Source organism: Apus apus, chromosome 1 (genome assembly GCF_020740795.1).
Source record: "Apus apus isolate bApuApu2 chromosome 1, bApuApu2.pri.cur, whole genome shotgun sequence".
Taxonomy (NCBI): domain Eukaryota; kingdom Metazoa; phylum Chordata; class Aves; order Apodiformes; family Apodidae; genus Apus; species Apus apus.
The window spans coordinates 154791876-154816737 of NC_067282.1; the positions used below are offsets into that span (position 1 = coordinate 154791876).

General features: G+C 42.3%; 2 protein-coding genes across 2 annotated transcripts in view; both read left to right on the forward strand.

Moving 5' to 3' along the window:
* Window positions 1-19427, forward strand: part of GUCY2C (guanylate cyclase 2C) — a 47635-nt gene extending 28208 nt beyond the window's left edge. Inside the window, exons 17-27 of the mRNA XM_051626198.1 lie at window positions 2257-2389; window positions 4668-4805; window positions 8451-8539; window positions 9266-9357; window positions 10927-11085; window positions 12481-12673; window positions 13052-13226; window positions 14691-14789; window positions 15562-15656; window positions 17426-17502; window positions 19062-19427. Of these exons, the coding sequence (XP_051482158.1) occupies window positions 2257-2389; window positions 4668-4805; window positions 8451-8539; window positions 9266-9357; window positions 10927-11085; window positions 12481-12673; window positions 13052-13226; window positions 14691-14789; window positions 15562-15656; window positions 17426-17502; window positions 19062-19236 (1425 nt within the window). The 3' untranslated portion in view covers window positions 19237-19427. The remainder of the gene's footprint in view (window positions 1-2256; window positions 2390-4667; window positions 4806-8450; window positions 8540-9265; window positions 9358-10926; window positions 11086-12480; window positions 12674-13051; window positions 13227-14690; window positions 14790-15561; window positions 15657-17425; window positions 17503-19061) is intronic.
* Window positions 19428-22751: 3324 nt separating this feature from the next.
* The window catches only part of PLBD1 (phospholipase B domain containing 1), a 43475-nt gene continuing 41364 nt past the window's right edge, over window positions 22752-24862 (forward strand). The window contains exon 1 of the mRNA XM_051632394.1: window positions 22752-22891. Coding sequence (XP_051488354.1) covers window positions 22819-22891 — 73 coding nt within the window. The 5' untranslated portion in view covers window positions 22752-22818. The remainder of the gene's footprint in view (window positions 22892-24862) is intronic.

Sequence of the window (24862 nt, forward strand, 5' to 3'; positions counted from 1 at the left end):
CATCCAGCACGTCAGCCACAGCACACAGCTTGGTGTTGTCAGCAAACTTGCTGAGAGGGTGCACTCAATTCCACTGTTCATCTTGCCTACAAAGATGTTAAACAGCACCGGTCCCATTACTAACCCCTGAGGAACATCACTCATCACTGGTGTCCAATTGGACATTGAGCCATTGACTGTAACTCTCTGAGTGCAACCATCCAGCCAATTCCTGTTTCCAGGAGGATATGCTCCATGATCTTGCAGGGCACAGAGGTGAGACTGACTGGCTGGTAGTTCCCTGGGTCTTTTTTTTTTTTTTTTTTCCTTTTTAAAAATGGGGGTTACTTTTCCCCCTTTCCAGTCAGTGAGGTTACAAGAATGCCTCAAGGATTTAGGAGTACTGCACTGAAAGTTATAAATTTTGAAAAAAACACTGTGGGTTCCCTAATAGGTTCTGTGTTTTCAGGTAGGTACATAGGATAGTTGGAAGGAAAGAGGAAAATTTTATCAGGCATATCTATAAGACTTCTCCCTTCAGAAACTGTTGACAAGAAAGCCCTAGTACAAGGAAATCAAAATAACCTTTATCTGCCGTTTGATACTGAAACTGATTAGGAATTCTACTGCAGGAATAAGTGTATTTCCTGGCTGATGAGAGCAGGTACTGGAAGAAGGTGCACCTGGAGGAAATAGGACCAAAAGTAGGCAAAACATCCTGGATAGTGTCATCAGAGCTGCATGATAAAAGCTGCTTAATCAAGAAATATGCTCCTTGGATACAGCATGCACTCAGTCTGTGAATTGTGGCAGGGTCTAGATAGGTCCAGGATAACCAGTCCGACAACATTCTCCAGGGATTGCACCTCTTGCAGGCTGCTTGTGTCTCAGACATACATCTGTGCCCAAAACTCAGCTCATGTTTCAGTCATCTTTTGTAGCATTTCCTAGCTCCTTCTCAAATCTGTGTGCCAAAGAAGAAAAAAGCCAACACATCATACATTGTATCCATGATCACATGAGCTGTGTAACCCTGATTAAAGTCTATCTAGCAGTTATTATACAATAGGTTGAGCTATACATTTAGGAATCTAAGTGGAAGATCGTTCAGAAAAGAAATTAAACAGAAATGATGTACCTGTTGTGGCTTCCACAGAATATAGATTGTTCTTATTATACTGAACTACAGGAAAGAGGCCTATAGGAAGAAAAACAACCAGCAGTAGGCTATAGGAATGCCTGAGCTTAACTAGTTCAGAAGAGAGAGATGAAACAGAATAAATAATTACAAGACGGTGAAATTAGCATACCTACTCCCTTCTTCAGTTTACACCCACTTACTAATGTTCTTTCCTGCTATGCCTCAGTGTTGGCCCCTTCTCATCTATTGCACTGTACTCGAGTGTCTTAGACTAAATTAGATAAATTCAGAGGTGATGAGTAGAAAGGGGCAGACTACACACCTTTGTTGTGAGTCAAGGTTCTGAATCTCAGGAAATATAGCTGAAGCTGCATCGGCCCGTCCTCATGGTACCCACTTCTGAGTTTAGCTCATGGATATCTGACACATATTGACTAGAGCAGAGAAAACCATTATCAGGCAGGTCAGAAGAGACCTTTATGATTGTCTAATCTGATCCCTGGCCGTATATCAGCCTTAGCACATCATCTCACACCCTCTGCATTGACTGCTCTTTAGCCCTCTCTTTTGCAGAAGAGGATCTGGTGCAATGTTTCTGAATGACGCCTCTAGTGTATGGTAATCTTCAAAGATGATGCAGACATAAAGAATAATTCTTCTCACACCTATGGCATCTCTTGGAGGAACATGTAGTTGGAAGCATTTTCTTGTGTGTGACAGTCCAAAAAATCTGTATTAAATTTACCAAAAAGGCTTTTATCACAAGTGAAATCAAAACTTCTGTGGGAAGAAATACATTTTCCTAATCCCTTAATTGTGTTCTAATCTTACCCAAACCCAAGATGCTATGCAAGACTTCTGTTAACTAAGAGGAAGGATAGTCTTTCATGGCGTGATCCTTCTAATGATCCATCTGCTCATTTCTTGGCATTGACTGTTCCTGTCATCTTGGAGAGTCTCTGTGTAAATAATACTGGTTTCCCTCTATGACAAGGAATTGTGATTTATGCATATCCATTGATGATGAAGACCATGTCATCAATTAGACAGATATTACACAAATACTTCACATTCTTCTTGAGTCTGAGTGTCTCACATGTAGTCTTGCTTTCTTCCTCTTTTATTATCAACCACAGGGGATGTCTTACCTGCACTCAAGCAAAACTGAAGTCCATGGTCGACTCAAATCCACAAACTGTGTAGTAGACAATCGCATGGTAGTGAAGATCACTGATTTTGGCTGTAATTCAATTCTTCCTCCAAGGAAAGGTAAAAACAGTACCCAATTGGACTCTCTTTCATGGTTGCCAACCCAATGGAATTTTCTTATATTCATAGCTCTGTAGAGACTAATTACATCTTGTACAGAGCACACAACACACAATATGATTTTCTTTCATGTATCAGCCATCATACAAATAACACTTGAAAACACTGTCTTAAATAACACAACGAAAGATAATTATTAGCAGATAGAGAAAGAAATTAGGCAGTGCAGGTGAGAAGGAAAGATGAAGTTTCAACTTATATTTCAGAAAACAGATTTCACACGTGGCTGAGATGCAAGAAACATTTTCAGCATGCAAGGCCTTCAGGCAAACAGCTCTCTTCAGCAGTAGTGCTGAACTTAGGTGAAGAAAAAAGGAGTTAAGTACCACATGATCTTGTTGCATGTGTTAACACAATGCTCTGTGATTTAATTAAATATTAGCACTTGTGACTCTGATCATCCTTAAAAAGTCTGTAATGATATGCAATGATAACCCTAATGTTTTTTATTGCTTAGGTGGGAACCTAGCAATATGTGTTAAATCAGATTCGAATAATTTTAACAGCTTTTCTTTACATTTTCTATTTATCTCACACTCATAGGACACTTCTGTAAAATAGTGCACTCCTTTCTACTCTTTTTATCCTTCTCGATCTTGAGTGGAAAGACAAGCCCATCTGAAGTTACATCATCTGAATCCGTATAGTAGAGCTTGGGGTATGATAAGCACAGCACTGTGCTGTAACTGTAGTATATGATTTGAGAAGAAACTGTGGTTGCAGCTGGGTTGAGAGAAGATTTTTACATTCAGACACAAATATTCTCAGAAGTAGCAATGAGAACATAAAAAAAGAGTAAGGAAACTGCACTGAATGTAAACTATTTTTTCTTCATTTTACAAATTTCATATTTAAATTTATATTATTATTACATTTAATGTATTTGTCTTCAATTGCTCATAAGATAAAGGCCTCAACATTTCTGTCTACTATATTTCTTTCCTTGAAGAAAACTTACTATTTCACAAGAGATCAACAGATTCATCGTGGCTGGATGTTACAGCCTGGTATCATAATATTGTCTTCAAGGTCACTGTGTGCAGCTTGCTGTTAAGATACATCACCAGCATGTCATAACAAACTTGTCATACCACAGCAGCATTCTGGTTTTGAGGTACAGTTGTGCTTGTTGCACTAAGAATACAGATTAATTATTTCTTAATTAAAAGTGGTTATGAGCAGCTAATATTATATCAGGCTCAAAAGCACTTGAGAATCATTTCGGCAGATTTGTGATTTCAAGGACGCTGGGAATTATTACAGTCTTCTCATCTGACATAATGTATGACAAGGTCCATGCATCAAGCTCAACAATTTATGGCTCAGTTTTGTTTTGTTTTGTGTTTGTTGTTTTTTTTAGCAGCACTAACATTCCTTGGCCTTATACAGATGCATGGGTACTTCTAAGAAGCCCATAAAAGCTAGCTAAGAAAAGCAAGTTCATTGCCAATAGCCGTAACTTTTCTGGAGGTGTGAGGGTTTGCATCTACAGAGGACAACAGTAGGTTCAGGAAATCCCAGACAATTTTAAACTACCCCATCAAAGGTTTATCTAATCTGTATTGATGTCAGGTCATCAAGAAAAATGCTAAAGTAGAATAATAAAATAATCAAATGGCTTGCATTGGAAGGGACCATAAAGATTATCTGGTTCCAACCCCCCTGCATGGGCAGGGACACCTTCCACTAGACCAGGTTGCTCAAGGCCCCATCCAACGTGGTCTTGAACACCTCCAGGGACGGGACATCCACAACCTTCCTGGGAAACCTGTTCCAGTGTCTCACTAACCTCATAGTAAAAAATTTCTTCCTGATACCTAATCTAAATCTACCCTCTTTCAACTTGAAACCTTTGCCCCTTCTCTGCCTACAAGCCCTTGTAAAAGGTCCCTCCCCAGCTTTCCTGTAGCCCCTTCAGGTACTGGAAGGCTGCTATAATGTCTCCCCAGAGCTTTCTCCTCTCCAGACTTATCAACCCCAACTCTCTCAGTCTGTCTTCATAGGAGAGGTGCTCCAGCCCTCTGATCATCTTTGTAACCCTCCTCTGGACTTGCTCCAAGTAGAAAATAAACAGTACCATTGGAATTGGGTTTGATATTGAAAGAGTAATAGAAAATATCACTATAGTGAGCAGATGCTCTGAGGAGGATCACTCCTTTTCAATTACTTTTCTTCCTTCCTCCTTCATCTTGTCCCCTGTTGTCATCTGGATCTTCAGACCTGTGGACAGCTCCGGAGCATCTCCGTAATGCTGATGTATCTCAGAAGGGTGACGTGTACAGCTATGGAATCATTGCCCAAGAAATCATTCTACGCAGGGAGACCTTCTACACCACACACTGCCTGGACAACAAAGGTGAATCCACAAATTTCTCTTTCTGGGATGGTGTAGCTGCAAGAGGCCCATTCTCCATGTTTTGTGAAAGGCACTGTCTCTGATAGCTGCTTGAACTGTTGCTTCTTTCACTGTGTGATGAAAGAAGAGCACGTTTGAATGATCTCATTGTAAGAGCAAGTGTCTTATTCTTTTTGTAAATCTTGCACTGAGTTTTCTTGCCCTTTCTTCTCCCTCCTCACCTTAGCCACAGCATTACAGAAGTTAACATTTAACAGTGCTGCCCAGACTTACTGCAACATTTAGAGGTGACAAAGGTTTTTCTATTGAGTTGTGCACAACATATAATAATTCACTCATATTAGGCATTGTAAATCACCAGTGTCAACACAGAACAACAAAAACTCAGCAGCGTGACAAAAGAACAGTTGGCATGTAAAAACTGGCAATTCAGACTTTATTCAAGTCCACCAAAATTAGCTTTAGTGAGAAAAAGCATTTCCTCCCATAGTTCATCCATTAAGCCCCATTTTGTGCATTTTGTGACATTGTTTTTCAACAGCTAACAACCCAGTCAATCCCAGTTCCCAGAATCCAGGCATTATTAAATATTAGAACTGACATAAAAGCATGTGTGGGTTTGGGATTTTCCTGGTGACAGTTACCAACAACAAGTTCAGACATTGCCTTTACCTCTGAGTCATTCTGATAGATCCACCTCATATTTGTTAAAACATCTAGAGCAGCACCCTAATAGCTCTTTTCCTGAGTTACATTGGAGAATAACTTCTGGCGCATATTCCTCATCCTATATTACCACAAATCTATATTAATATTTGGGGAAACACAGTATTTCACATCACCAGCTCTTTATTAGAATTGTAGACCTAAAAGAGATTAGAAATGTCTGTTCCCTTTCAAGCAGACTCTTCAGAAATCCATGCTTAAGATAAAGCAGAGAAAATAAAAGTCTTTCTATTCCTTTTCCTTGGGAAGAGGCAGGCACAATCCTCATTAATACAATGATTTTACAAATATCACCAAAATAGATTGAGAAATGAAAGAGCAATGTTCTTCCTTGCCCATTTTGAATTGCAAAGCAAATTCATAGCAAACTACATTCTTTTAACTCTTTGTTCGGCAGTTACAGTCTTTCTGTGCTATGTTGATGGTTAATAAGTTAGCTTCAGACACGGCATTTCTGGGCTCTTATGAGACGTGGTGGCATCCCCACTGTTCTGTGTTTGCCCCTGGCTGTCATAGTCACAACTGGTTCCATGTTTTAACTTTGACCTGTTTCTTCACAGTGCATTTTGTCTTTTTAGAAAGATTGTCCCTTTCAAGTAGCATTAGTTTAATCTATCCAACTGGAAAAAAAACCCAGCACTTCTAGGTGCTGTTGCTGGAGATGGTGACACATATCAGCATGTTTACTAAGATAGCAATAAAGTTACTGGGCCTGAAGCCTGTTTGGTAAGTCTGGATTCAGCACAACTTAAAAAAAATCTGCTTTGTAAACCTCAGTTGGAATTTTGTTTCCCATTCAGTGATGAGATAACTTTCTCCCCAAAGGTTTTTCCTTAAAAGCATCAGTAGAAGTCTAAGACATATATTGCTGATCTAATGGCTCCTGGTATTATTCTTGATTTGTGATTATGCAGTTTGGGTGAATGTGTTCAGCCTAGTTTCAGCGGTTCATCAAATTTCATGGAACAGAAAGGAATGAATGTTATTATAAACTGCTGAAGTGGCTCCTCATTTAAATGTCTGGATTTATTCATTAGCCAAAATGAGGCAGTAAGAGGTTGGACCATACTTATTCAAACACTTTTCAATTTTTTTTGTGGCACCCCCTAAATTTGCAAGATAATAGCTTAAACTTGGGGTGACCGTTAATTTACAAATATCTAATATAAAAAGAAGGAAAAGAATACCAAATGGCAGTCAATAGTAATGGGCAAAGAAATGTCCCTGTTGCATGTTAGATTCATTTGGTTTTTAAGTCTCCAGCAGAAAATCTTTCAATGGCTAGGTTATAGAAGTTAATCTCTGCAAGTTAGAAGACATGATTTTGATACTTCAGGACACCTGGTAGAACTGCTTCTCCAGAACTTCACTGGCAACAGCAATGACTGTGTTCAGATTTTAAAAGAGGTATTTAAAAAACCCTGTAACCTAGGCTCCATCCACCAACACAGGAAAATCAAACTCAGCTTCCAGATACTCAGTCAGTTTTCTCAACCAGCAAATATGTATCAGTCAACTTAACATACAATAATATTGCTCCTAATGAGAGAAGAGTCCCACAAAGACAAAAATCATACAGGACTTGATTTCTAAGGTATAGAGGTAACTAGGTCATGGTCCTCTTAATTGACTTCTCTGTGAGACAGCTGTTAAGCCAGTTGGTTGCTCCACTCTTTGCCGGAAACACCTCCTTCACTGCTCAAGACTGTGAAATCTTGTCATGTACCAATGCTCAATTCAAGCTGCCTCCTTGTTCCACTACTCCGTGCCACTGGCTAATTGCAGTGTTGCTAAGAGTTGCTGTGTTGCTAAGAGTTGCTGTTACTTCCACTCTCAGGTGTGTGCGTAGCGTGGAAATCCAACATGCTCCTCTTGCATGCATGAGACTCACACAGGTTCTTCTGCCTTTTAGCACCCAAAGGACTTCTTACTAGTCTCTCCACTCCATAGCATTTGTGAGACTCAAGTCTTCTGCTCCTTCTCTAGTCTGTAATTTCTGTACCACAAAGCTGGAAGCTACTGTATCTTTTCAGGGTGATCATGCACACGGGGGCATGCTTAGGCATCCCTAGCTGCTCTAGACTTGCACATACCATCACGATTACAAACGTTCCTCCTCTTACTATATGCTTCCTTCAGTAAAACTGTTTCCCAAACATAATCAGACATTATTAATAAATGTGTTTCATGCTTCTTCATGGATCCCTTTCAGTTTTGCTTTATCTCCTCCAGAGGTAAAAAATTGCTTATCTTTTTTAATTCCCTCCCTCTGAACTTTTGAGTTCTGGAGGTGAAGGACAGAGAGAAATATTTTTCTCTTTAGCTCTCACTTACTGTGCTTAAATTGAGTTGTGCAAATGCAGCCTGAATTCTGATAACATTCAGAATCCAAATAACTTTCATAGAACGGAATTTATTAATAAGAGCACAAGTGAGGTAACAAATGCAATGTTTTAAAGCCACATACATTAATAGTCAAGCTTTAAGGAAGCTGAGTATCTGTAGGTTGACTTGAAGTGCTCTGATGAGAGTTTTATTTCTCCTCACTTTTGATCAAGTCACAAAGGGCTTTTCACATTGTTTTTTACTATAGCTAGACTTCATGCTGACAGGCACACTAATAATGCCTAACGTTCATTTGGGAAGATGCCATAACCATGCCTACCGTGACCAATAAATAGTCAAGTATGTTCCTATTCATTTTGCTTTCAGGGGCCTTCAAGCCAGCCTGTTTTGATCTTGTGCCATGTATTTAGAAAAGCTCCAAAGTTGAAATTCCCATCAAAATGAGGGAACTGTCTTCAAGGCTTCTGTTTGTACAGTAACTCGTAACATCATAGGATGCTGTCCACTAGGAATGTCCTCCTTATATTTAGTTGTTGTTGTTGTTTAAAACTTTGCGTCTTTTCCCTGTGTTAGAGAAACTTTACAGAGTGGAGAGCTACAGAGGACTGAAGCCCTTCCGACCAGACCTGTCCTTGGAAACAGTGGGAGAAAGAGAGATGGAAGTAAGCTAATAATTAACTAAGCCATTTTCTGGGTGAAGGGTGGAAGTCCTGGCTAAACTAGAGCTCATGATCATGGGAGGATGAAAGCTATGCACATTTTATGCCAAATCCCCTAACTTCATGGGAAAAAGATTGTACTCTATAGTTGCTGCCAGTGAAATGAAATACAACTAATGAAAATTATTTCACTCTAAAGAAATGGACGCCTATATAAGGTGCCACTCTTCTGACCTATTTTAGATATCTTTAAGATGGGATGATATATACCTCGCTCCACTGATCATATAGCCCCTAAGGCTTCTTGTTCAGGTGAAAATGTCTGTATTGTAGACAGTCACAAATTCAGCAATGAACCCCATTCTTTTTTGGCCAAATCATTAGTTCCAGAAAACCTGCAAACTCAGGATATTATAAATATATAATTAACTAACTACACTTACTTCCACGTCAACAACTGTATCTGGCACCAGCTGCAAGACTGGATAAATTCACTTGCCTTTCATTTATGTATTGCAAATTCAAGTTAAGGTCATGTCACTAATCACCACAGAGTTAAGCGGCCTGCAATGAGTGTCCTAACCATAGATTCAAAACAGTTAGTCACACATCTTAATATGTTGCTGATCAGGAGTAACCGGAAATTCCCCAATGAACTAGTGCTGCTTAGCACCATTATCTTTCTATATTAATTACTCAGGTGGACTTTCCTTATATCTTTGTTTGAAGGTGTATACACTAGTGAAGAGCTGCTGGGAGGAAGATCCGGACAAAAGGCCTGACTTTAAGAAGATAGAGAATACTCTGGCTAAAATATTCAGGTGAGCAGCTGGGGCTCTATTTTTTAAGATGCTCCAAACTCCTCGTAAGTGTTAGGAGGGTCATATTTTTAAGTATGTGAGCTGATGTGCTTATGATTCAGTCAGTGGAAAACTGAATGTCTTCACTTAGATCCTCTTTTTTTCTCTGGCAAAAAGTAGGTGAGCACGTGTGTATGTATACGTACATGTGTGTACATGAGCACTTATGCATATATTAGCTGAGTGAGGGTAAGATGATCACCATACCTCAAATTGGTACATTATGAAAGTAGCAAGCTGGATAATTAGAGATTTAAGCCATTCAAGTAATTCACCCCGTCTCTAGTCAAGAGTTGGATGGTGACTCATGTCATGTAAGTTTTGGGAAACAAATGCACATAAATGTTTGAAGGATGATTAGAAAGTTTGGATGAGCTGGCGTGTGCCATAAGTGAGTTTGGATGGTCCCACAGTAGGCTGACTAGAAGTGCTGGGTTGTCACTCACCAGGTTTCTGTTGGTATAAAGTTGAGGGATAAGGGCCATAGCTGGATAAACTCTGTGAGGTTATACAGGCCTTTCACCTGGCCAATGCTGTATTGTTCTTACAAGGTTTGGCCTGAATTAATGATGGTGATGACTAAACTGTGAGCTTTTAATCACTTTTCTTGGAAAATTGCTCCCCAGTTTTTAAAGCTCTCCTCATCAACAAACCCCAACAGTACTCACATGATTTTAAACTTCACATGGGCAGAAGGACAACTGCGCTGACTTGCAGCTGAATAGAAAGGTGTCCTGGTTCAGCTCCTAAGCCTCCATCCCACAAAAGCAAAGAGGCTGCCTCTTGTCACATGCAAGAGTATGTTCTTCTCAGGGTGGATCTAAGATCCTGCACACTTGACATAAAGATTTGTTTAAAGTAACAGTGGTTTCAAAGTCCAGTTGGGTACAATACTAACCTGACTCTTCCAGTCAGCCTGGCTCCACCTACTTTCCAACTGCTTTGGCAAGTGCAGGCTGCCCAGACAAAGAGGGGTTATGAGTAACAGCTTTTGTTACCATACTTCTGCTTCCAAGAGTTACTAGGCTGAAGTATGCAGGATCTTGTGAGCAAAACTAGCCCAAGGGCTGCTAATTGCTCCATTGAATTGTTCTGTCTTGTACACAGGCAGCTCCAAATTGTCTTAATCCTTCTGGCTGAAGTACCCATCTAAACATGATACGCCATTTTCTACCTACTACCTTTATCTTCCTCTCACGATTTGAGCTTTTCAGTTACTTTTTACAAGTGAATGTACATGGTTACCCAAGGTAACCTGGGCATGACCATATCAGCAGGGCTAGGTGATTTAAGGGTGCTTGAAGAATTACCAGCTCCAAGTGACACGCGCAGATCACAGACTTTCAAGTCATGTTCATAAACCCTCCAAGCAAGAAAACGAATTATGCACCCGAGACATTCTAACTACCTGGAAATTAAACACTGGAGAGATTTTCTGTTGCTCCTTTTTTGCCTCTTTTTTCACTTCTCTCAAAAACGTGCTTCCATCAACCTTTCATGTGGGGTCCTGTATATTTCTGGTATTTGCAGTAACTACCATGGCCAGACCAATGAAAGCTACATGGATACCCTGATCCGGCGTCTACAGCTGTATTCACGGAACCTGGAGCACCTGGTGGAGGAAAGGACAGAGCTATACAAAGCAGAACGAGACAGAGCAGACAGGCTTAATTTCATGTTGCTTCCAAGGTAACTGGCCAGGATGATTTTCAATGGCATTTTATTTACATATATCACCTCATTCTTGGAGAGCAGGGGTTGGGATTAATATTAATCTTCAATTTCCTTCCCCTCTAATCTTATCCTGCTAGGGAAAAGAGAAGAAGTTGTCCCTGAGGTCTCCATCATATGGTGGAGTTTCATGCCAAGGTGGTACTGGGACCCATTATCTTCTTCAACCTCTCTTCATGCACAGGATCCCCCTTTCCAGCACAAACCTCTTTTTCACAGCCTTCCTGGGAACACGTAGATTTACAGTGATCCCACATCACAGAGCTCTGTTCTGCTCCAGCACCTTGCTAGGTAGAAGGAGTGTCTCCAGCTGAAGAGCAGGAGTGCAGTCCAACTTCAGGCTGGGGATTAGCAATGCAACAGAGGGGCGAAGGTGGGCTGGGCCATAATGGGCCAGACTGGACTAGATGGATGCTTCAGAGTATGCTGTAGGACAAGTAGTATTAATATTAAAATATTGGTAAAACTAGTAATTTTGGTGTTGCATGCATTTGGAGTAGTAAAACTATCCTGGTACATCATTGCTGGTTTCAAGGTTATTTAAGTGGTCAGGGTATTGATTTTATGACTCATCTTAAAAAAAAAGGTGTCTATTCAGTCCAGTTGTGGGGAAAATTTGAAATTATCTAGCTATGTAGATCATGTGACAATTAATCCATGTGTCTTTCCACTCTTTGTAGTCCTTACCACTCTGTTATTTTCTCGTTGTAGATAGCACACAGCATTGTGCAACACTTATAATTTTCTGAGTCCCTTTCAGTTATTCTCTCCTAATATTTCCACTAGGAACAGATATTCTGCTGGATTTAGAAATGCAAGAAAATTAAGTCCTTCTTAATAGATATTGACTGTCACAGTATTGAATATTTGTTTGACAAAATTATCAGACTGTGATACCTCATCTGAAATCATGATGAGGTGATGTAATCATCAGGATGAAATTACTGCTGTGCTGAGGAAACAGAAAAATATATCTGTTCTTACTTACTGTGTGGTTAGAAAGTAGGTCTACATGTCAGAAGTTTCAGAATTTCAGTTTTAAATTGGACTCAACATCCCTATTTCTGACCTTAGCCAAGAAGCTTAGTTTCCTGTGCCTCGGTTTCTTCATGGCTATTAACACACTTGGATTTTGCAAGGCTGAAGCACATTAATTAACATTAGTAAGTGCTTTGAGGTCCCTGGCTGACAGGCATTATGGGCATCTAAAATGTGACTACAGCTGCAGTTTTCAGCAAACTATTGATGTTTCCTTCAAAGAAAGCAATGATGTGGTTGGGTTGCATGAAAAAAATACCTTGAATGTTAAACACAGACTACTCATCTGTCATCCTGCCATCTCTGTTTCCACAGGCCAGTAGTAAAGTCTTTGAAGGAGACTGGCCTCGTAGAGCCAGAGCTATTTGAAGAAGTCACTATCTACTTCAGTGACATTGTTGGCTTCACAACACTCTGCAAATACAGCACCCCTATGGAGGTGGTAGATATGCTGAACGATATCTACAAGAACTTTGACCACATTCTTGACCATCATGATGTTTACAAGGTGATTAGCTCCACGCTTTTGCTCAGTTAACAACCAGGGGACACAAATTAAATTGGATGATGCGGTGGACTTGGGAATCTGTCTTCTAGGAAAGACAAAAGAGAGAAAAACTGGCCAAAATTACTTCATTTACATATGCTTTCATCGTGCCTGCTTATACCAGATTTCCTATACTAGGTGATCACAAATTCATCAGCTGGAATGCTGGGTACAGTCATATACCAAAAAGGGGTCAGCTACCTTAAACCAATCAGTCCTGCTGTCTAGGGAAGTAATGTTTAATCATGAACAATAGGATCTGTTAGAGCCTTTCTGCTTTCAACTACATGTGTATTTTGCTATGTCTGCAGGTAGTGAGTTCCAATTTTGTTTACACAGGTGGAGACCATTGGGGATGCATACATGGTCGTGAGTGGTTTACCAAACAGAAATGGCAACCGGCATGCAGTAGACATCTCCATGATGGCTTTGGACATCCTCAGCTTCATGGGATCTTTTGAACTGAGACATCTGCCGGGTCTGCCTGTTTGGATTCGCATTGGAATTCACTCCGGTACGCAGTAGTGCTACACCAACAATGACGATGTTGTTGCCTTGTTTCTGAACAGAATAGGCATCCATAAAAGATCTGGTAGTACATCATATCCAACCATTCTCCTCACGAAGAATCAGATTGAAAAAAATGTACCTGGAAGAAGAGTAACAGAATTAAATAAGCCACTGGTTTGCCCCCCTCTAGTGAAATAGCCCAAACCCATTCATTCATAGCTTAAGCTAGGAAGAGCAACTGGCGTTGCTCCTGATATGATTAAGCCAGTTGTATCAAATAAGCCTTCACAGATTGCTCCTTCCTGACCAACGTGGAGGTCAGTCATGGCCAGATAGGCTTGTCTAGCCACAAAATGCAGGCTTGTATTTTATGCTTTTAGAAGCAAAAGTTCTGACAAGCCTATGTGGGAATTCATGCTTTAAATAATCCACAAAAATAGTTTTTCTCAAAGGGGAACTGTAGATGGCTCAAGCACATAGCTCCTAAGTACTTTGGGAAATCTCTCTTCATTTTTGTTTGTTTCAACAACCACCTGAACAGCAGCTGCCAGGGGAGGAACACGTCAGTGAAAGCAACTGAGGCACTGGGAAACCCTCTGAGGCACAAAGGGTTTCCCTTCCATAACAAAGATTATTTTCTTTTCCTCTTGCTTTCAAAACTGACAGTAACTGCACTTTTTCTGCACAAACATTGTGTTTAAATACAATTAACACTGTGTAGCCATGTCCTTTTTATGCTGTTACTGAATTATGCAAGACGAACAGAGTTAGGCTTGGTTTGGAGTGGAAGGGGAGAGCACCAGATACTTTGGGAAATGAGTGTTGTGGTTTAACCCCAGCTGGCAATGAAGCACCACACAGCTGCTTGCTCACTCCACTCCCCCATGGTGAGATGAGAAGGAGAATAATAATAATAAAAAAGTAAAACTCATGCGTTGAGATAAAGACAGTTTAATTGGACAGCAAAAGAAGGGATAAAAATGATTAGAAAAATAAATGAACAAGTGATGCACAATGCAATTGTTCACCACTCATGATACCCAACCCATTCCCAAGCAGTGACTGCCACCCCTGTGGCCAACTCCCCCCTAGTTTATACCCTCAACATCATGGCATATGGTACAGAATATCCCTTTGGCCAGTGTGGATCAGTCATCTGGTTGTGCCCCCTCCCAGCTTCTTGCACACTCCCAGCCTCCTTGCTGGCAGGCCAAGGAGAAGCTAGAAAGTCCTTGACTTGGGTCTTAGTAACAACTTCAGTGTGTTACCAACATTATTCTCATACTAAATCCAAAATACAGTGTTATACCAGCTACTAGGAAGAATATTAACACTATCCCAGCTGAAACCAATGAGGTATTGTCATGGGTGAGGAACACAGAGCTCTAGCACTTACTGCACTGTGAGACACCTTCCAAAATCAGTGTCTCGATCCACCTGCTTTTTATTCTTTACATCCCATTTCTAGGTCCATGTGCAGCTGGTGTGGTTGGAATAAAAATGCCTCGCTACTGCTTGTTTGGAGATACAGTGAACACAGCTTCGCGGATGGAATCCACAGGCTTGCGTAAGGGTTTAATTTTAGCTGTTGGTGTAACAGGAGCAAAGGCTACTGGTTAGTTTGTGACTGAAGTGTCTGTTTTCAGCAGAGAACAACTTATCATTAGCCTGAAGAAGTTTTAAAGTTTAGGAAGCCCTGTTTGTTTTGATTACCGATTGTTTCACTGTCCTGCTGGGCAGTGAAGAATTATTTCTTGTTTTCATGCAGTTCATGCTTCAGTGCTGGTAGTGGGGAGTATGTAGGCAGGTTTACTGGTTGAGTTCCTCTGGAAACTATGATATTTATGTGTCTGGGATTTCATTTTACTCTATGAATGGTAGATTTTATTTAGACCTAGAATTGAATTGCAGCTCTGTTGTGTAAATATGCTGACCGTACGTTTTAAGTTGAAGCAATTGTATCTTCAACTTCACCATTAGGGAACTGTGCTAAAAGCCAGTTTGTCTTCTTTCTGCCCAGTGTCTTCACATGACTATTGTCTGCGTAGGACACTCCCAAGTATTCTTTTTTCTTTTGGCATCTAAACACTACAGAGACCAAGGTCACCTGTTTTTCAGATCAATGGCTGTACCAGCTATTCCTCCCTAGATACAATGCTACACAGGAGAGTACGACCATTTGTACAGTGGTATAATTGATTCTTATTTAATTTGACTCTCAGAATTTGTTTTGATAACAATTGCAGGAGCTTCTGCTATGGCACCAGTTTTCCCATACACTCATTATGATTATGTGGTACATTTCCAGACTGAGCTTTCATTGTGTCTTTATTTTTTAGCTTTAAGGATCCATGTAAATGGTTCCACTATTAACATCCTGAAAAGAACAGACTGCCAATTCCAGTATGAAGTGAGAGGAGAAACATACTTGAAGGTAACCTTTACTATGCACATGCATGATAAGAGAGAAGAGGGATAGTATAAAAGTATTATATAGCTGAGACTACCCCACAACTTAATTAACAGCTGGAGAACAACAATTACAGATCGATTGGTATCACAGTCTCCAGTGGTTGAAGACACTTCTGTTAAGACAATGCAGGCAATTAAGAGCTCTCTAAGTCATAAATTATAGCAACATAAATCACAGGATCACAGAATCACAGAATTACCAAGGCTGGAAAAGACCTTTAAGATCATCAAGTCCAGCCTATGACCAACACCACCACATCAGCTAGACCATGGCATTAAGTGCCACATCCAGCCTTTCCTTGAACACCTTCAGGGACGGTGCCTCCACCACTTCCCTGGGAAGTCCATTCCAATGTCTAATGACCATCTCCATGAGGAAGTACTTCCTAATATCCAACCTAAACCTTCCCTGGTGCAGCTTGAGGCCATGCCCTCTTGTCTTGTTGCTAGTTTCCTGGAAAAAGAGACCAGCCCCCACCTGGCTACACCTCCCTTCAGGCAGTTGAAGAGAGTGATAAGGTCCCCCCTGAGTCTCCTCTTCTCCAGGCTAAACAACCCCAACTCCCTCAGCCTATCCCTGTAAGTCTTTCCCTCTAGCCCTTTCACTAGACTTGTTCTCCTCTGGACCTGCTCCAGCACCTCAACATCCTTCTTGAACTGAGGGGCCCAGAACTGCTAACAGTACTTGAGGTGAGGCCTTTCCAGTGCTGTGTACAAGGGGAGAATCACATCCCTACTCCTGCTGACCGCACTATTCCTGCTACAAGCCAGGATGCCATTGGCCTTCCGGGCCACCTGGGCACACCGCTGGCTCATGTTTAACCAGCTGTCGACCAGTACTCCCAGGTCCCTCTCTGCTGGGCAGCTCTCCAGCCACTCTTCCTCCAGTCTGTAGCACTGCCTGGGGTTATTGTGGCCAAAGTGCAGGACCCTGCACTTGGTCTTGTTGAATTTCATGCCGTTGGCCTCGGCCCGTTGACCCAGGCTGTCCAGGTCCTACTGCAGCTTCTTCTTACCCTCTGGCAGATCGACACTCCCCCTCAGCTTGGTGTCATCTGCAAATTTACTGAGGGTGGACTCAATCCCCACATCCAGATCATCAGGAAATATGTTGAATAGGACTGGGCCCAGCTGGCATCCCTGGGAGACACCTCTGGTCACCAGATGCCAGCTGGATGCAGCTCCATTCAGCATCACTCTCTGGGCCTGGTCATCCAACCAGTTTTTCAGCCAGTGAAGGATGCACCTGTCCAAGCCATGGATTGCTGGCTTCTCCAGTGGGAGACTGTGTCAAAGACCTTGCTGAAGCCAACGTACCACATCCACAGCCTTCCCCTCATCCACTATGCGGGTCACCCGGTCATAGAATGAGATGGGATTGGTCAGGCAGGAGAAACATGTGGAGAACAAATGAAACATAAAAGTTGTAACAGAAAATTGTGGAGTGAACTTGGCAGATGTCTGTACTGGGGAGCTGATGGCAGGCAGCACAGCTCACCTCTCCCATGGCATTTTTGTCAGGTCATGGAACAGGGTTTGTAGCTGCAGCTCCTCCATTCTTCTTCCTTCTCACATCTGATTTTTAATCCTTTGCTGTGAGCATCAGTTACTGAAAACAAGCAAAGGCAAACATGACAATGTGAAATAAAGTATTATTTAAGTAAATTAACGACAGAAAATTGCATTCTAATTCCTAAATTGTTGTTTCTCTTCTTTATTACACATATTTAGGGCAGAGGAACAGAGATTACCTACTGGCTGACGGGTACTGAAGACAAGAAATACAATCTCCCAACACCTCCTTCTGTGTAAGATGTTCTTTATATGTGAAAAGGGAAGAGAAATTCCCAGTCTTCGCACTTTAGCCTTCACTGTTCCTCCCTGACACTTGTGGGTTTTTTCATACCACTCAACTTGCCTTCAGTAGTTAGAGGCTTAACAGTGTATGTGCATATAAATGTATAAATATTTATGCATGTGGTGAAGGTTATTTGTATATATAAGCACTTAACAGGTTCATATCCTTGGAGGGGAAATAAGATTTAAAGGAAAAATTTGCTGATGTGGATGTGTGCAGGAGATGGACAGAAACCATGAAAACCATGAATATTCTCAAAACTTTAGTCCTAATTGCATCTGTGTGTGACAGTACAGTGAGAGGATAACTGCAACTGAATGTGCAGCTCTCTGTAACACTGTGTTATGCCCATAAGCTCTTCTGGGAGAATTTGTAGGAAGAAGGAGACTTGAGGATTTTGAGCAGTATTATGCTGGAAGAGGTGAAAAAAGTTACTAAAGTATTGCAAGGGCATAAAGTCCTTAAAAAATAAAAACAGAAAAGAACAAAGCGTACTTTCTAATATAAAACAGGTAAGTGCTAAAGAAGAAAATATGAGGTTGATGTCCTGGAACCGACCTATCATTTTGCATTAGTATTGAATAACATACAGTGATAGCAGAAGTGTTGTTTTTGAGAAACTATGTAAAACTGAAGTCAGAAGAACTGGTTGCATCTGTTTCATGTGTATTTTGCATACAAGTACTGCATTATTTCCTGCAAACTCACTAAATGTGGAAGCTCCTCACTTTCTGCTCTAAACTCCTGTGTACAGTTACTCTTTCCTAAGTGGGAATTTGCTGCCATCTGCTTTGAAAATGACAAGTGTTTCAGTACAACTTGAAGCAATTACATAAAGTACAGGTGTTTACTCTCTGGGCCAAGCAGGAAATTACTCTTTTGTGAACTCAGAACTCCTTTTTTGAATTAAAATAATCATTTGAGACTATCAGAATTATCAAACTGGCAATTCTTCTGGAACTGCACTATTGAAAGTGACTCTTGAGCTGGATTACTGTGGTCAGTATTTTTGTTTTTTCTTCCTCATATGGGTTGTGACTGATAAAATTGCCCCTTTAAGTTGTTGTATGTGGGATATTCCAGCAAAAGCCAGACACACTGCAGAAGTTTATGAAAAGGTGGCAACACTGTTTCTGAAGGCTACCTGAAGTTGAACAGTGAAAGTGCTGCCATCAGTAATGGTCTTGAGACCTAGAATCTATTTTGATTTGGTGTTAATCTAATTTGTCTTCCTTTTCATGCAAATGATGCTGAAATTTTTGTAAGGTCAATAATGACACGCCCTCTGTGCAGAGACAGTGAGCAGTACTATCTGGAAAAAATCTATTCCCAAATCCAGAACCTGAATTTGGTTCAGCCCGTGCTTCCTATCAGTAGTATGTGAATGTCATAGAATCATAGAATCGTTTTGGTTCAAAAAGACCTTTAAGATCCAAAAACCACTGGGGATCTGGGGATCAATGAAGACATGTGAATCACTGAATTTATTTTCCATCTTGTTGCTTTCAGGGAGAATCAGCAGCGGTTACAAGATGACTTAGCAGAGATGATAACAAATAGTCTTCAGAAGAGGGAAAACGAAGGGTTCAAGACACGGGAGCTCTCACGGGTAGCTAGCTACCGATCAGGTACCCTGGAATACCTGCAGCTGGCCAGCACAGAGATTTCTGCTACATATCTTTAAAACTGGATGTTTAGTCTGACTCCAAAAGCTGCAGCAACTCTCTGGAGTACTTCATGTGAAGTCTGGAGGCTTATACTCTCAGCCAGAGGGGTAAGAAAATACCTTTTCAAGCATCCTTTCTACCATCTGACCTGCTACCAGTAAATCAAACCTCTCCTCACTGAAACATCTAAACTGTTGGGTAACTTCAGTAGGACACATGCAGCCTGATTTGAGGTAAATGAAAATACCTGCACTCGAGTCTAGAAAATAATATTTTTTGGTCAGTTTTTTAAATGTGATAACCTGTTCAATAATCCACTTCTGAAAATATTCACAGCAAAGCCTTAATTTGTCATGATTTTTAAATATTGTATTTAATTTGCAATTTTTATTTGAAGAGAGATTCGCTGTAATATATTTGAAAATAACATTAAACATATCATACATAAATCCTGGATATGTTGCCATTTTGCTTTCTCTGTTATTTTCCCGTGTCTCACATACTTTGTTTAATGAAGTTGACTTTGTGCAAGAGACAACATTTCTGTTATTTACCTTGGGAGATTACTTCAGAAGTTGTATGATTTCTAAAGCTTATCTATAAGAATCTCTTGAGCCTGAAAAATGAAATTGGAATTCTTGCAAAAAAAAGACACTTTCACATCTTTTCTCCACTTCTGCTTCTGTCCTCAAAGCAGAAGTGCAACAGAAATGAAGGAAACAAACTTATCTGAATTTCTTAAACCTCAGAAACTTTCATTTCAACTTTTGGATGAAATTTCACAACCAGGCAGAACTCAGGTTTTACTGAGATGACTCGCTCATTATCTGAAACGATTACATTTATAAACAGCTTTAAAAAGCAATGAAAGCACAGGTGACATATAAAAGAAAATCAGTATGCCCAATAAGAAACAGCAACTTGTGAGCAACATTTTTGCAAAGGCCTCTTGTGCATTGGTGGGTTTCAAAGCAGAGCTAATTCTTTCACCCTTGTCAAATATTGGTCAGTATTCAAATCGTAAAACTTGGGACATAATCATTCTTCTGTGTTTTTGGACAGCATTTGTGTCCAAGTAAACAGGATATAGACAAAAAAAGCAGATAGCATGTAATCAACAGCCAAAATTAAATGCAACCAGTCTCAAACTTGGACTGGCACTAATATCATCATACCACTGCTTCTTCAGTCTGTGGAGTCATGGAAGTGTTCACTGGGATAAGGACAGAAAAAAATGTCTGCTATTCTAAAACTGCTTTGTCCTAAGAAGACCACCAGTATAGCAAAAAAGTATAAAGTCTGCTATTGCTCCCCCCCCTGCTGCCAATCAACAAGCTTTGTCTCTGTGTTAGCATTCTCGGGAGTGACTGCTGTGCTTCCAGGCACCACTGGACTATTCTGGTTGCTGTGTCTGGCACACTCCGCAAACATGGCTGTAATGCAGCGAGAAGAGCTGGACTCCTCGAGCCTGCAGAAGCCCACCAGTACTGCTATCTTAAGCAGAGTTGCTCTGACCTTAGAAGTGAAGTCTATTTTTAAAGAGGAGTTTTATGGGTTCCATCCTTCGCATCCTCTGAGATGCAAATTATTTTAGAGGAAATGTCTGCTGACACTAACTGAAGCAACTAATTTAAACTGTGCTTAGTTTTCAGTAGCCCTTCTCTTTCCTGTATTCTTCAAATCATAAATTTAATATAATTTTTTGAAGAGAAACAGTTACCTTAACAAAGAGTTTTTACCACATCTACCACCTTCTGGTAGATTAGTTTTCAACATTATTCTGTTCCTGCACATATCTGTCACCCTTAGATCACAATAAAATCAATTTTTACTATCCTTTTTAAAAAGTTGTTTCTGGTTTGAATCTGTCTTAGATTCAATGTCTTGCATCTTGATCAAATGTTAGACCAAAGAGTCCTCTACCACCAGAAAACTGTCACTGTAGGTCTATTCATTCTTTTTTTCTTTTTTTTTTTTTTTTTCCCCCAAGCAGTGAAAAATGGTATTAAAAAACTAGTATGAGATATAAATCTGTTCTCCAAGTGGAAAGAATTTTGGCTGGACTATCACCATTCACTTGAATTTAACTCACACCAAAAAAAGTTCTGTGTATCCCTGGACTGGCAGCACGTGGAAGTGAATCTTTCCAAATAACCATCAAGAGCTTTGTAACTCTGGTCATATTCAGACTGCCTCCTTGTCTTCATTTCATTTTTGTCATGCATCTGCACTCTCCTCCTGTTTCAGAATTGTATCTCTATGTAAAGTTTGCATGTGCCTCCAATTCCTGGAAATGCCCATCACCCGTACACAAAGAATCTTGTTTTCAACACTATTTTCCTGCGGCAGGCCTATACAGGAAGCCCTACGGAAAATGTAATTTTGTGTTTTGCTTCACTAACCCAGTCAAACTGAGAGCAGCACGTGACAGAAGCGAATTTCTGATTTGGAAAAACCTTTGGAAAACATTCCTCCAAAGCAAACACAGCATCCCTTTACGATGAGAGATTTAAGAGTTATTTTTCACTGGGAAAAAAAAAAAAAAAAGAGTAACAGCACTGGGGTTTATCCTTAGCTTTTCGTGAAAAGTAGCCCAAAACAAACCAGCGATGGGTATGGAAGGATCCCTGCAGCTGGTTATAGTGCTCTCACCCTGGGCTGGAGGCCAAGTCTTGCTACTTGGCCTGAACTGGTCGGCATGTGACTTTGTTATATGAGGCTGTTACAGGCACCAGCTTAAAATTTGAACTGTCTTCAACAACTACTGAAATGCAAAGTCCTAATAATGGCTGTTTTTAGGGGAGTGGTAGGATATCCAACGCTGGGGAAGAGAAGGCAGCATCTCAAAACGGTCTGAATCCCATAAAGGAAGCTGTCGCTGTCTGTAAGCCCCTAGGAGAGGGACCATGCCCAGCTTATCTGCTGGGACACGCGCAGCGGCTGTTTTTCTGAACGGGGCCAAAAGCTGCTCTTCCTCTGATGCAAATACGGAGTTTGCTAAGGCACCATCTAACTCCTGCTGCTTTACGGGGGCCTGTCCTGATAAACCTTCGCCCCTTCTCAGCCAGCCGCCCTTGGCCAGCCCAGAGGCCCAGCAGGTGCCAGCCTGGCGCTCCCTCCGGCCACAGGGGCTGCCCAGCCCCAGCTCCAGCCCCAGCCTCGGCCCGGAGCGCACCCCACGCCCTGCCCGGGCCCTGGGGGCTCCAAGCGGGTGCTGGGCTCACACAGACGCCAGGGCCCGGGGGTTGCCGTCCCGCTTGACTTCAGGCCTCCCCCAGCACCCTCCGCCATCGCGGCAGGGCACAGAGGGCAGCGCGGGGCCGGGCCAGGGGAGCAGCCGGCGGCCCCGGGCCCGACAGCCTCGCCACGGCCTCCGTCGCGACGCTCTGGGCGGGAAACATGGTGTGAAAAAGCGGTCACGGTTGCCGGTCTCCCCCCGGGTCACGTCCCGGACCCGAAGGCAGGGCCACCCTCAGCACTGGGCGCCGGGGCGGGCGACGAAGGAGGCGGGGGCAGCGGCGAGACCTGCCCTGAGCGAGGGAACTTTTCTTAAGTCCCGCCGCCCGGCGGTGCCCAGAGGAGGCGCGGGGAGCAGCGGCATGGCCCGGCTCGGCGGCGTCTGCTGCTGCTGGGGGCTCGTCCTCCTGTGGGCTGCGGCGGGGGGCCGAGCAGGTGAGGCGGCAGGGAGGGCGGCCCAGCGGGGGCGGCCGGGGGGGCCTCGCCCCGGAGCCCCTCGCTGGGCTGGGCTGGGCTGGGCGGGACGGGACCGGGGGGGGGGAGGCAGCGGGCTCCCCACCCCAGCCCCGGGGGTGCCCGGCGACCGGGAGGTGTCGTCCCGCCTGGGGAGCCCGGCCCGGGGCTCTGCCGCGGCTGCCGAGGAGGCAGCGCGGATCACCCGGGCGCTTCCCGGAGACGCGGCGGGCTCTTCGCTGTGCCTCCTGCCCGGCTGGCTCCGGGGGGAAGGGCCCCCGTGCCCGCTTTGGAGATAGGTGCGAGGCGGCGACGGGCCTGGTCCCCCGGCAGTGCCGGGGCCCTGGCGGCCCCTCCAGCCCCCGGGGGGACCCTGCGGTGCGGGCCGGGCTCGGCTGCCTCGCGGGCTCCTCCGACGGCACCTGATGGCCCTGGGGGTTGTTAGGTGCTGGCACTCGGTTCCTCCGTGCTTTCAAAACCTCTTCCCCGTTCCCGGAATGGACGAGGGGAACCAGAGTAAGAGTTTTAACAGATGGGAAGCTGCCTTGAGCTCTCAGTGGTGCTGGGTTTTCAGGTAAAGTCCACGCACGGAATCACTGAGGATGGACACTTGGTGCTGCGGCCTCCATCATGCCAGGGCTTGCACCTTTTAGCAGTTTCAGTCCTAGCTTGTAGTTATCAGTCATTGTCTCAGAATTCGTACCTATGTGTCATCTAATGTTTTCAGAGTAGATAAACTTGTGTGTTGCCATTAGACTGAGCAGCTTACCAATGTCTGATTAACATAAAAATTGGGATGATTTTCTCTGGTACAAACACCACTTCATGCTGATTTTGTGCTCGCAGTTGTTTTTTCATAATATAATTTGCATAATATACTTTTTCAAAGTTGTCCGGTGTCAGTTAGGTTAATTAATTAAATGAAACTTATGTAATGCTTTTGCTCTTCCTTTGTTGACTGCTGTAGCTTTTCTGTCTCCTGAGTTGAGAGCGTTGTTCTTGTTGCAGCTTCAAGGTCCAGTTTGGATGCAAGTGGAATTTGGCAAATGCCATAATGGCCCATTTTGATGAGCTTCATGGTTTTCCATAGAATCATGGCTTCCCACAAACAAACTGACTTTCTGCTCAGTATGTTTGAGAAGCATTGCAGGTGTGGACACACGCTACAGTAGGTAACTGTGTGTTAGAGAAGACGTGCCAGTCAGGAACAAACATAGGATTATCTTTTCTTATTTCTAAGTAGGAAACAGGTCTACTGGCAACTGGAAGGATAGGGAAAGGAACCAGTAAAGGGCAGAATTGAAGAGATGCTGAGCAATTGTAGAGTACCTAAAAATGAAGCTGCCTCTGGAGGATCAGTAAAAGTCACAGCAGCCATTTGGAACAGAATGCCCCTTAGAGAATTCTGGATACCATTTGTATTAATGGTTTTAGGGGGGGCAAATCGCAGCAGGAGACTGTCTCCCTCTTCTCTTGATTTCAGTGAATTCTTAAAAGGCTGGATTCAGTGCTTAGCTTCTAGGAAATTCCTAGTTGATTTATTAATTGCCACAAAACAAGGAGAAATTTAGGTAACAGTTGCTTCGATGTTCAAAATGTTACAAGTATCTCATCTTGCCACTGTTCAACCTCATCGTGGAGACCTACTTTTCAAACCTTGCCCTGCATTGGCAAAAACTTTTAGTACTATATTAGCAGGACTGAAGGAAGGGTCAACTATGAAACATGCAGAGGGAGTGAAAGGAGGCTTAGGGTATAAAGTAGTTTCAGCTAATACCTGATTAATTCCTCGCATCATAGTTGAGGTACTGGTAGAAAACTACTAAATAGTAAATAAAAATGCCTTTAGGCTATTTTGTGGAGTAAACTTGGCCTTCAGCAATCTGAATTATCTAGCATCTATTTATTTTTTTTTAAATTGCTTCATTGTTGTTTAGCATTTTGAATGCCTTG